General features: G+C 37.4%; 1 protein-coding gene across 1 annotated transcript in view; it reads right to left on the bottom strand.

Moving 5' to 3' along the window:
* Nucleotides 1-13,805, bottom strand: part of Ndst4 (N-deacetylase and N-sulfotransferase 4) — a 307,351-nt gene that overhangs the window by 35,288 nt on the left and 258,258 nt on the right. The window contains exon 7 of the mRNA XM_028859117.2: nucleotides 8,151-8,333. Within this exon, the coding sequence (XP_028714950.1) occupies nucleotides 8,151-8,333 (183 nt within the window). The remainder of the gene's footprint in view (nucleotides 1-8,150; nucleotides 8,334-13,805) is intronic.

Raw genomic sequence — 13,805 nt, 5'->3', positions numbered from 1 at the left:
GCTTGTAGACTGAAAGACTCATATCCCGACTTCCAGAAGGCACAGAAAACACTGTGGAGCAGGTACAAACCGATTGTATGTTCAAGAAGGCTACTTTATGTTTGCTTATCACAGTGTATGTCTTTCTTGCCCTGATTTCTGTTTTATGGAAAACAAAGATGACTAGATTGCTACTCACAACTCCAGGGAGGCTACCTAGAAAACAGGACCCTAAGAAAGATTTCTGCTTTAAAACTGATGAAAACTTTCTGTACCAACAAGATGGCTCCGTGGATAAAGGGGCTTGCCACCAAGCCTGTTAGATTTTTCAGAGTCCATATGGTGGAAGAAAAGATCCAACTTTCCACAGGTCATCATCTTCCCTCCATGTGTGCTGCCCATGTTAAAAAAAAAATAAAGAGTTCTCTTTTTCACACACACACACACACACACACACAGAGAGAGAGAGAGAGAGAGAGAGAAAGAGAGAGATCACTATAGTTGTTAATAATACTAGTTAAACTGATGTTCTTCTCAGATATTGTACTGATAGATAAGAGCTATAGATGCAATTATCTGGTGCTCCAAATGCTTCATTAATATTAAGAATTGGCTTCACTTCAGATCTTCCCACAGGCTTGTTACAGTCCTGGCCAACTGTCTCTTTTTTTTTTTTTTTTTTTTATGACTGTGCTCTGTCTCCTTGGGACTTTCCAGCTACCTGTATTTCTGCTGTCACCTCTTCCCTGGTATCTTTCCCCCTTTGCCTGTTAATTACAACTACATTGACAAAGCATTTGCATTTTCTATTTTATATTCTGGTAGTAGTTGCTTAGACTTTCCCTATGCTGAGCTTCAAGATACTGTCTTATTTCAATGCCAATAAATATAATGTCCAACTTTTATTGATCACCTTCAGCAGTCCAGGTATTTGCTTGACATAGATTATTTCTAATCCTCAAAGTAACTTGGCAAGACAGATTTTATTATCCCTTCTTTATAGTCGAGGAAGGTAAGATGCAAAGGGTTTTATTTTGTTCTTACTGAAGGTCACACAGCAAGTTAGTTCATATTTAGAATCTGAAGCTGGTGTTGTCTATGAACTTAAATTGTGTGTGTGTGTGTGTGTGTGTGTGTGTGAGAGAGAGAGAGAGAGAGAGAGAGAGAGAGAGAGAGAGGTGGCAGGAGGGAGGGAGGATGGAGGAGGGAGAGAGGGAGAAGGCAGAGAGAGATACAGTGGAGGGAGGAGGGAGGGAGAGAGAGAAGATAGAGTGTTGTCTTGTTGTGGGAGAGGAAAGGACAAAGAGACAGACTTTAACAAAAATAATGAAGTTCACAGAGTATTTCCAGAGAGCAGAGGGCAGCAATATGGTGATATTTTATTTGTACTAAAATGTGATTTTATTTGTATGTTAATAAATAAAGTTGCCCGGGGGTTAGAGCTATTAGCAAGCCATAGGAAAACAGGGCTGTGGTGGTGCACACCTTTAATCCCAGCACTTGGTAGGCAGAGCTAGGTAGATCTCTGTGTGTTCAAGGATTCAGCCAGTATTGGAGACACACACCTTTAATCTCAATACCAACCATAGAAAACCTGGAGGTCTGTACAGACAGGCAGTGATGAGGTGGTCATGTGGTTGAGTTTACAACCAATGAGAAGGCAGAACAAAAAGTCTTTATAAAGACAGAAACACAGGAAGTAGGTCTCTTTCGAAGAGGTAGGACCACTGCAAGAGGGAGGATAAGGTTTTTAGCTCTTAGTTCTGAACTCTTGGCTTTCTTCTTTGCATTGGTTCTGTGTTTCTTATTTAATAAGACGGTTGGTTACATCTACACAGCAAAACAGTTCCCTGTACTTTTATGCTCTGTTCTCCTGCTATTGTTTTAATTTTAAAATTCAGGATATGACAGGGCACTTATGTAGATCCCTTCTCATTCTGCAATATGCTTGTTCCCTACATAACTGAAATAAACAGAAAATAGTAAATCACAATAAATAGTAAGTTACTGCCTTTTGTATCTAGCCATATAGATAGATATATTTAAATGTTGAAAAGGAAAATAAGTTAAATTTGCTGCAGGCAGCTTGTGGTTGCAGTGCCAGTCTAAAAATCTGCTACTCTGCCCTCATGAGGACGAGATGATTCAGGGGCTTGGTAAATGGAATATATGAAGCAATTTTACTTTTAAGTAAGTTAAGTGGGTAGGTAAAAGTTTCTCTGAAGCAAAAGGCAAGACTTAAAAGCAGAAGTCAATGCTAATGAAGTCCCCTCCCCACAAAGACCTAAAATACTAATTTTGAAAACATCATACCACCTACTCCATTTTGAAGGGCTTGTTATCATAGGCAGGAAGACCACGTTTGTTCCCATGAGACCTCATCAGCCCAAACCTGCATTTTCTTTGTCCCTCTGAACATGTTTTGTTTCTCACTTCACCCTCCTCTCCCAGGCCACCAGTGAACTATCAGTTGGCGATTGGTTGGTCTCATATGGGTCACATGCCTGTTCCAGGTAGCTAGGCCCTATTTAGACCCTAATGGTGGCAGAATTGTTTCATTAACTGTAAACTCTACGGAGTTTGTTCTTCTCTTCATTTCCCTTCAGCTTGCCTTTGCTGTTCCACCCTCACTGGTGAAGGAGTGATGTAAAAAAAAAAAAAAAAGTTTGGAACTATTACTCTTCCCTGTCCCTACATGGCAGTGTTGTTTTGAAGCTTCTGCTTATTACATTTCTGCCTTGCACATGCCTGTAAAGATCCGTTACCCAGGCTCCATCGCACAGTGGAGTGACTTCCAACTTTCTGTCATTGTCATTTATGCCTAATACAATCCACATGCACTGATGAGATATTTTAATAAGATAAGGATGTTTATTCTCAATGCTTCCATCAACAAATCCTCATGGAGCATCCTTGAAACAGACACCAGCTCAGATCCTGATTCTGTTTGTGCTTTAAGAATCCTCTCCTGAGCTCCTCAAAGGCTCAGGAAAGCCCGGCCTTCCCGAGAGTGCTGATCCATAAGAATGTCCTTTCCAGATCTCCTGTGGCACCTGGTGGTCTAATTATTTTTCAAAGTTCACTCTTACATCATTGAATAACAGCCAGACTGTGGATTAGGGCTAATGGGAAAGGACCTTGGTTCTGTGGGTGACTGGGGTAGATGAACATTTTAACAATGCTACTATAAGTACAAGGTATCTAATTTATTCAAATTATCCTTGTCTTGCTTACTATATTAGACCCATATTTATTAAAGTGAGTGGTTACACTTAGTATTTTCTCAGAAATGTTTTCATAAAAAAAAAAAAAGCCCAGAAGCCTTTGTTAACAAATGACTGCAGCCCCCCTCACACAAAACTCTCCGCTATTATTTGCATTTTTATGACTATCCTACAGGGAATAAATAACCAAGTCAAAAAATCTGGGTCTTTGAACTCTCATGAATCAATTGGTTTGATACAGGATTATTCATTCAGTGTAATATTCAAAATACTAGAAGTTTCTATAAAGCCTACATAAAACAGGCTTCTTTTTTGTTGTTAAATGGAGTCCTGAATATGGTCTATGATTACTTCATAAAGTATGAAGATACTGTAACTTTCATTTTTTAAGGAGGTCTCTACAGGTTATTTTCACTGGCTGCACAAAAGTATTTCTGTGGTCATTTTGGTGCTTGACAAGAATGTATCTGCAAATGATTGATGCGAGATGAAACACCTCCAGACTTATGTCATCATCTTCAGCTGTCACAGTCTCTGACAGCTTGTAGAATCAAAATGGTAGTGTGCTTCACTAAACAATCAAGACAGGGGAGAATTATTTGAGAAGCATCCCAGAGAGTATAGGAAATAGTGTTGTTGAATAAGGGGAAAAGAAGTAGAGTATTAATACAGACAACTTTTCATTGGAAAAATAATTAAGATATCTTAATTATTAAGATACCTTTCGTTAATTAAAATTGAAGTCTATAATAACTACATTGGCCAGTTCACTGGAAAGGCTGAAAGATAAACAGACCAAAACTGAAAAATATTATTTTCCTCTTGAAATGGGGTAATTATTCACTGACAACCCTTTCTTTAGTATCACCTACAAACAAGTTCAGCCTCTTGCCTCTGAAGGCATTCCTGTTCACTGACAGAAAGCCAGCCATTCAGAGCTTCCCTATCTCAGAGATTGATCATTTGCCTAACTTCATGTCTTTCTATTCTTTTTTTTCCTGTAAAAAGGGTTTCTGGAATTATCTCTATAAACCATCTTTCTTTACTTCTTTCTTTACCATACATATATGGTGTGCAGGTTGTGCAAAATAGGCATATGTCTGCAATTATTTTGTAAGCAAGTTACAAGTGAGCTATAAAGTGGTTAAAATAGGAAAACAATCTACAATGTTACCTTTTTAACACAATAAGTAGCTTTTGCAGTTTGCAAATCTCATGGTGGTAAAACTTTCCTTTGTTATGTAACTATTTCTGAAGTTTAGGTTTAGCAAATTCCCATTGAACCCATCATCAGATTCTTCTGAGCTTCAAGAGAGAGCTCGTGGATAGAAGAAGACTTGTCTTTCTAAGTGTAAAATCACCAAACTACATCTGAGCAGGAAGAAGAAAGCCTGGATTTAGTCCCAGCTCATCTCTAATAAGTCAAGGGACTTATTTCAGTTCCCAAGATTGGCTTAAATGTCCCTCACTTGTCCTGTTCTTCCCATCTGTAACTTCGTGTCAGCATTCATTTGCTGCTTCACCAGACAAATATTAATAGCAGGTACAGTGCTGGTGTTACCTGTTTTGTGGTTTGTTTATAGCACTGATATTCAAATCTCATCATTTCTAACTAGAAACCAATGCTTTGATATCTACAATCAACCAAAGTGCTAGTTGCCTCCCATTAAAAACTGGGATTTACTTCCCCACTTCTCTCTCTCTAACTCTGGAGACACTGGCAGAGGCGTTGAAGACAGTTCTTTGAGCATTTCCCTGGACAAATAGCAAGCAAGAATCCACTTCATGCTTGGATGTTTGTTGATAGTGAGACTCCATAGTGGCTGCAGGAAGATTGAGGCTGAGCTAACCTGACAGCTTGAAAGCTTAAGAGCATCGATTAGAGCATGTGTGAATTTGACCTTCCCACTGCCTCCATGTTTGTGGCTTTGGTTCCTATAATAATTGTTTGTTTGTTCGTGTGTGTGTGTGTGTGTGTGTGTGTGTGTGTGTGTGTTGTGTGTGTGCGCGCGCGCGCGCACAAGAAGAAAATTATTTTTCCATATTCTACAGTGATTATTCTATCAAAACAATAAGAGGTATTATTTTATCTCTTGAGTGTAATTTTAAAACTCTTATATAGTAGAGACAAAGCTGATGAGCCAATTTGGAAATTACATTTTTTTTGTGTGTGCATGGATATACGTGTCTGCATCAAGCAGCTTTGTAAGAACCAATTTCCCATGAGGTATTTTGTAGCTGCTGATCATGCTGCCTATTGGCAGATATTCACATTGCACTTTTTAATTAAGTGACAAAGCAGTCCCACATATAGAATGGTTGGTGCTAATGAAAATTTACATAAGGAACCAAAAGAATTAAACAGATGTGAAGATTACCATTTTGCACTTTTTCTTTCTATTTGTAGTAATAAAAAAAAGTGTGAATTGAAATGTAAAGGAAAATAGCAGTTGAGTTCTATGAAGAGTACAAAATATGAAGTTATACTCATAAATATAATAGGGTTCCTGAATGTTTCATTTTCACAATATGTAAGAGAAACAAAGATATACTATTTGCCTATCCTAATTCTAGGTCATGAGGAGAAGGGTGTAAAATGTTTACTAAGTAATTCTGGTTTTGCTTTCATGTAGAAAATGAGGGGTAATTTCCGTTTCCCTTTGGATTGCTATCATCGATGTGAATGTGAAAGTAGGTACAACCAGGGGCAAGGTCACTCAGAGTCTTCCATACTTTATCATCACTTCACCAACTTCATTTGTGACATTACTTTTGATTGATACATTTTATCCAGTTTTCTGCAATAAGTCAAATGCTCTCAACATCTCATATTATTACTCTTTGCTCTACAAAATTGTCCTCCACACTTGCACAGTGGGATGTGCGTACCCACATCCGCATCCACACATATGCTGATGTACCACTAAAGTAAATCAACCAATAAATTTTAAAAGGTAAATAGCATTATTAACAGTATCTAAACATTATCAGAACATTTTTGTCATTACGCCTGAAAGTCCAAATAATCTGAAAAAAATACATCTCAATGTTTAAGGAAATGTTTCCCCTAAAAGACAGAGTAGAGCTAAAGCCACTGAGCTGACTGATCATTTATATGTCAACAATCTATCAAGATACTTATTAATTTGGATTTTTTATTGATGTATATGTGTTATGGTTATTAACTTAGCATTTTTGTGGGACTCCTACTAGTGTATCTCTGACTCTTTTGACTGCTCTTGGGACTCTTTTTTTTTCCTATTGGGCTGCCTTCTCCAAGCCATATGAGGGCTTTTGCCTTGTCTTATTATATTTTGATTTGTCCGGTTTGGCCGTCATCTCGTGGTGGAGGCTTATTCTTCTCTGAAGAGGAAACAGAGGAGGAGTAGATCTTGGGGAGAGGGGAGGTGGTAGGGGGAGCTGGAAGGGTCGAGAGAGGGGAAATTGTGATTGAGGTTTATTGCATGAGTAAAGAATCTATTTTCAATTAAAAAACCATATATATATATATATATATATATATATCCATACACACAAATGTATGTGTATTTATGTGTAAAAATAATTAATTTTCCTCATAATAGGCGGTCTACTATAAACCCATGTGGTGGATGGCTGCTGCTAATAATCTAAAGAGGACATGATTTGAGGCAACAGTTCACTTTAAAATATAGTAAAAGACCTCTGCTGGAATAGAAAGAAAATGCAGTATTTTATTCTTTGTTGCATGCCCTAGAACTAGCTTTGCTGTATACATGGCAGATTCTCAATGAACACAGGTGGAAAGATTCCCTGGCCATATAGACATAGCACTGTATGGTGTGATCATGGAATAAAGAGAAGCAAATCGTCCTGAAGAAAGGAAATGGGGACGATTTTGAAGGTCTGTTTTGCAGTAATTTCTCATTAACGATGATGCTACTTTTCTACCTAGTGCTTAGCAGGGGAACATCTGATCTGCTCTCCACAGCCTGCTCATTGATTGAGTGGGTCGATGCAATCTGATGCATAAAGAACCGAGTAAGTGGGAGGCAGTGCTTCCTAGATAACTGCTAAGAAGAGATAGTTTACATTTGGTGCCTTCAAGCTGTGTGGCCTCACATAGAGTCAAATTAGAAGTAAAAGTCATCCTAAAACTGACAAGTCTCTCTTTTATTGATAGGCCTTACATTACTGAAATTTGTTAGACATAAAGAAAAGTGAAATGCACCAAACAGACTCCAGATCCTTATGAACACAGGCAAGAGGTTGCTCTTTGCTTTTTGATGTACTCTGTCGCATACATATACATATTAGGGTATGGTGACAAGATCTTGGATTACAGAGGCTTTTTTTTCTGTTTCAATTTTTAGTCTCCCGAGCTGTCCAGTGCTACAACTAGCTAGCTAGCTAGTACTCATATCACATGTAAGTCTAAAGCATTGGCTTGGTCAAAACTCTCCCAATGAAACACCATCCTTATTGCCAAGCTTCCAAATGAATTGAACAAACAAGCAAAATAAAACTACAAATCTAAAAATTTAAATTGTAAGAGATACAAAAATATTATTGAAGAGAATATGACAATTGGAAAGGGGAATACTTTGCATTAAATATACATTTTATTTATTTATTTATTTATTTATTTATTTATTTATTTATTTATTTATTGTTGTTTTTGTTTTTTTGGTTTTTTGAGACAGGGTTTCTCTGCGTAGCTTTGCGCCTTTCCTGGAGCTCACTTGGTAGCCCAGGCTGGCCTCGAACTCAGAGATCCGCCTGTCTCTGCCTCCCGAGTGCTGGGATTAAAGGCGTGCGCCACCACCGCCCGGCTAAATACACATTTTAATATGCCCTAACATATTTATTTGATTTATTTAATGTAATATTTGTTTAATAAGTTCCTAAAACAAAATAAACAGTAACACATTGCTTTTCCTCCCCACGGAGAGAAGGTTTAATTGTTACCTGCCAGAGAGGGTCTTTCTGCTCAGGGAAGAGCTCAAAGTACTTGTGGGCTAGTTGTACTGGAGGCAGAGTCTGCAGTTTCAAATTGGTCCAGCTGTGCACAAAGTTGGCCAAGTTCACGAAGGTGTACAAGCCTAGGCGGTCATTCCCATAGTTAGATAGATGAGTCATGAAAATGCTGATCTGGAAGAGAAATGACAGTGACCACTCAGTTCCATAGGCTTACTCTCAGAAGTGGCAGTGTCTGACTCAGGAAACCTTCACCAAACTTTAGAATGTCAATGGAAATACTATTATGTTTTTGGGTAGGAATCCACCTAACTTTTTTCTAGAATACCCTTCTAAGTTTCTGTGAAAATTAAGACTGAATTAGAGATTGTCACCAGCTTATTTCTAACCAGAGGTATAGCACCAATTTCAGTATTGTGAGGCCAATATCATGAAACCCCAAATCAAATAATTTCTGGAATACTGAGGAGCCAGACAGAACTGAACCACATGTAAAATAAAACAACTGCTCCACTCCTTTCCTGATGGAGACACATTCTGATGGTGTGAACTTGTTTCTTTGTGTTATAAGGAGGCTTTTATTTGTTTCTTTACTGAAATAAAGGTTAAAGAAATGATAAATATTTGAGGAGATGGGTAACTGATTTAAAAATTGCACAATGTATGTATAGAAATGTTATAGGGTGGCACACTATTACATACAATGTTTTTATGTTTTGATGGCTGCATTAAAAATAAATTTAGTTTCAAAGCCAATTTTGCAAAGTTTATTTTTTTTGCATTAGCCAAGAGCTATCATTCATTAAACTTTTAAAACTTTTCAGACCTCATGTGAGCTCTAAAATATTCTGCCATTTCAATGTTCTCCTTTGTGTACCACAGACAAGGCAAACGTGGCACTGTTCTTGAAAGACCATGCAAGAATTTACATGGTATTAAAGATATAACCTAATATGCAGTCCATCAGACATTGCAAGACTCAAACACTAAATAAAGGGAAAACTTCACAATCCTGTCTAAGTTGCAGAGGTTATTAATGCAAGTCTGAAAAAGAATCAGTCATTTTCTAGCACCAATAACTTATACTTGTTTTTCGTTTTCATATCATTTTCTAACACATCCATTTTAAAATCTAGATGGATTTTGCGGCCAGATGGATCCATAAGTATTTCATAACAACCCAAATATTCCAATTAAGGACTTCATTAACTTCATTTTCAAGTAATAATTCCATAGTATTGCAAAGAATAATATTAGGACATGTATCTGATATTGAGTGGTAAACAAATATTGAATAAAAGCCAAGAATCTGTGGCTGATGTTTCATGTAGATGTCCAATTTCTCTTACTTCAGAGAGATGTTATTGCTTGATGTGGTTGTTCATGTTATTTGGGAATAGAAAAATAAAATTGGGAATACGGCAAATATTCCAATACCATTTTCATTGCAGCATCATTAGAATAGTAGTCATGTAGCAAAGATCACAATACAGACCCTCTGTTCCCAAGATGGAATATTATCACTGAATAACTACAGAGGAAGTCTTTTATCTTAAAAACATAAGAGCATTGTCTTGCACTAGAATATAATAAATGATATTCTGTCAAGAAATTATAATTTCAAGAACGAGTCTCATAATTTGAAGGACTTTTCACTTTGTAAAAGATGTTATCTTTCTGTCTGTCATACTAGGACACTGAAAAGGTCCCCAAGGACAGCTAATTAAAATTATCTGCCAGTCCTCACTATCTCTGAAAGTAAAAATGGAGGATAAGAATTTGGTCTGTTGGCTTTAGTGTCTCCAAACTATGAAAGGAATATCGCAAATTATATAGAACTAATCTGTGCTAGGCATGCATGTAAGTCCTTCACATATATGAAATCATTAAATCCTTGTCATGCTTTTACAAGGCAGGTAGTTTTATAGACCATTTATAGATGAAGAAAAGGAGTCAACAAAAGTAATTTGTCTAAGTCTCCATTGAGGAAAGTGAGGAATAGGAATTGAATTCCTGAGGCCAACAACATGCCCTGTGCCCACACCTTCACTTGGGCATTTTTTAATGCATTGAATTTAACATCATCATTAAAAAAGAAAGAAAAGAAAAGAAAAAATTTGTAAAAACATTGGGATAATCCATGTATTAGTTTGCAAACTCAAGTGTTTTTCTTTTTTCTTGAAATAGAATGACAGAAGATAACTTACTTAAGGCTTATTTTCAGTACTAGTGACTGAACCTAGGACCTTGGTTCTGCCACAGGTTTATATCCCTGGCCACCTTTTTATTTTTATTTTTTTATTTTGACAATGGGTCTTAATAAGTTTCCTAGATTTGCCTGGAATTCACTTTTCTTGGCTGGTTTTATTTTTTAATTAATTAATTTTATTTTATGTGTTTTGCCTGCATGTATTTCTGTGTGCCACATGCATGCCTGGTGCCATGGAGGACAGAAGAGGGCACTGGATTCCCTGGAACTGTGTTGGAGTCCATCTAGGTTTCCTAGTGGCTTTACCCAGCAGGACTGCATAAGAGGTTGACTGGACCATGGGCCCGAGTGCCAGGTGTTTGGAAGGGGCTACACTTGGCTGTACCTAAAAATGGGGAGGTCTTTTGCCCCTCCTCTTGGCATTGTTCTAAAAAGCCCTTTTGAATAAAGTTCTGGGCTGGTGGATAAAGATCCAGACCCACTTGAGGCTATCCTGTATTTCTATCTTTTTCTCTCCCCTCTATTTCTATCTAAGTCTCTTTTTCCGCATTTCTCAAGAGTCTTTGGGGTAAATAAATGTGGGAACTTGTCTCCCACAGAACTGGAGTTACAGAAGGTTGTGTTACGTCATATGGATGCTGGGGTCCTCTGCAAAAGCAATGTTTCCTTAACTGTGGAGCTATCTCTCCTAAGCTGACTTTGAATCTGCAGTTTTCCTGTCTCAGCTTACTGGGTACCTGTGACTATAGACCTATTCATTTCTGGAATCTTAAACATTATCATTTAAGATGATGAATTTGAGTGTTAAGTCTGAAGATATATCATCCCTTTCATATTCTCCATTTTTCCTTCTCTGGGGGTATAATTAAAGAATTATACTCTAAAGGCAAATAAAAGAAGGGATATTTTAAAAAAATGTAATTTGCATAGTGAGTTTATGTAATTTATGTGGAAATTTAAAGTAAATCACTAAAACATTAGCTGGCACAATTTTCTTACCTGAAATACATTTGATATCGTTTGAATAAGCTCGGGTGCCCATACCACTGATTTGTTCATTTGCCAATTCCTCATTCTTAAATTCTTTATGCCAAGTAGGAAGTGAATTTAATGCAGGACCCAACTACAGAGTTTCCAGAACATAGCATTCTATCTGTAGTCAGATCTCCCATAAGTGAGATTATTGTCAATCACTACTACCATTAAGAAATAAGAACGTGCAGGTGGTGTCCTTCAGGATAATTATCTTTTCCCATGACAGCAATTAGTAGACATGACACAGGCTGAACAACCCCAAATAATAACATAAACCCCTAGAAATCTACCACCTGCCTTGATTGCTGTTACTTCAAGGTTGAATTTTAAGCACCTATAAGTAGCCTAAAGTCTGAGAAAAACACGAACAAAAATCAACTTGGGAAATACTGTAAGGATCCTTTTTACATCACAGGTAAATGTATATTGTCATTCTATTTGGGTATTATAATGGTGATTAAGAAAATGTTTAGAAACTGCACACCAGTTCTCAGCAGTTTTTCCAGGATTTCTGTGGGAGAAGCTTTGGTTCATAGAGGAAGCATAAGACATAGTCCTGGGGAAATGGAAATGGCCTTTGGCATTAAGTAGAGGTATTCAGTATGCTGTCCTAAGCCAAAGCTGGCTGCTGCACTAGAACTTCTCTTAGCTGCATGTATAAGCAAGCAGCCAGCCACTGTGGCTGCAGTGACTGCCATATGAAGCACTGTGTGCACATGCTTTACTGGTTAAGAACGAATTAGTGCTGGTGTCTGGTCAACTGACTGCACTTTAAGAAAAACAGTTTTGCAAACACAGCTTAGCTGTGCATATCTGGCCTGCTAAAAGTGCCTTTTGTGCAGACAGAGCACTTTAGCCTTAGCATTTCTGGACAAATAGCTTATTTAAGAGGAAAAAGAGTGTTCAGAAAGTGTAGGGAGAAAACAAATTAAGACTGTGGCTGGCGGCCTAAAGAAGGTAAGTCAAGGAATATGCAGAACGAGATAAAGCAAATAGTGAACTTTCTGACATACAATATGTTGCCACCATTTGTTATATGACAGAGACTGCTCCTCTGCTCATCAGCCCCTCTAATTACTCATTTTGATCATTATTTCTTCAGCACATACTGAGACTACCTTGACTTCGTATGACCCACAGGAGTGCCTAGAATATGTATGACTGTGTCACATGAGTGCATGCTGTTGGTAGAGGTGACTCTGTACCTTGAAATATTGTAGCATAGAATTATGAACTGACTCAGAAAAATCTTCATGTGACAGATGACAGACAAGCACATCTTAGTTCGTGGATTATTTTGAGAGTAAGGTTTGAGTGCTGACATCCTTGGGCCTCTTGGAGCTGGCCTTCCAGAGGTCAGGAGGTCGAGGCAGCTATGTTTCGGGGACTAAGCATGCCACTGGGCACCTTTATCTTGCCTTTCACACTTAAGTCTCTCAACTCAATTATAACAAAACAAGTTTAAATTCTTCCTTCTCTCAGCTGTAGTCATATAAAAGCAAGTTCATAGCCTCCGTTGTAGGCTAATAATTCATTAGGAACTGAAAGCTTTCTTCTAGGCTGTTGGCCAGATATACAGTATGTATCAGGAAATATTAATCATGGAAGAGATTTATTAACAATGCCTCTTATAGTTCAAAAACTGTGCATGCTTGTAATCCTACTTCTAAAAATTGAGGCAAGGTACAAACCATCCTGGTCTACATGATGAGTCTCTGTCTTAAAACAAACAAAAAAGGTCTTAAAGATTTTTAATGTGCAATATGTATATCCTCATAACAGGAAATTGAGTGAATATAATTGAACTCTATTTATAATCTTTAACTGAGTATAAAAGTGATGTTGTGGTAACAAATGGCATACTTAATGACCCCATGCCCCATCCAGATACATGATCTCACTGTGCAAGTTCAAGGTTGGCCTTGAACTCTCTCTCTTCTTGCCTCAGTCTCAGTCTTCTGAGTGCTGAGTTTAGAGACATGTTCCATGGTGCCTTGTTTAATTAGTTGTTTTCCATAGCATTTCTCTCTGTGTTATAAAGTTGCTAGTGTCCAAAGTGTCCAAAGAAGAGAAGGAAAAATAATAAAATGAAAATTATATTCCTCATTTTATCCATAGAGCAAAGCAGCAACAGTTTCTGGGTTGCTTTGGAATATTTTCAGAGTCAGTACCATAAAAGTTCCCATGTCTTTTCAGCACATATCGGCAAATACAATGGGAATGAAAATTGCTCGGTCATGAATATCAATAGCCAGAAAATATTGCACAGTCTCATAATTTGGGACTCAGGGCCACTTTTTATTGAATACTTTTTAATTAAAATATAATTTAAATATTTGAGTATTTACTTATGAGTTCTATACTGACTTTAAAAATAAACCATCTGTAAAGTACATCTTCCA

This window comes from Peromyscus leucopus, chromosome 6 (assembly GCF_004664715.2).
Source record: "Peromyscus leucopus breed LL Stock chromosome 6, UCI_PerLeu_2.1, whole genome shotgun sequence".
Taxonomy (NCBI): Eukaryota; Metazoa; Chordata; class Mammalia; order Rodentia; family Cricetidae; genus Peromyscus; species Peromyscus leucopus.
Note: the sequence above shows the minus strand (reverse complement) of the source record. Positions and strands in the feature narration are given on the sequence as shown.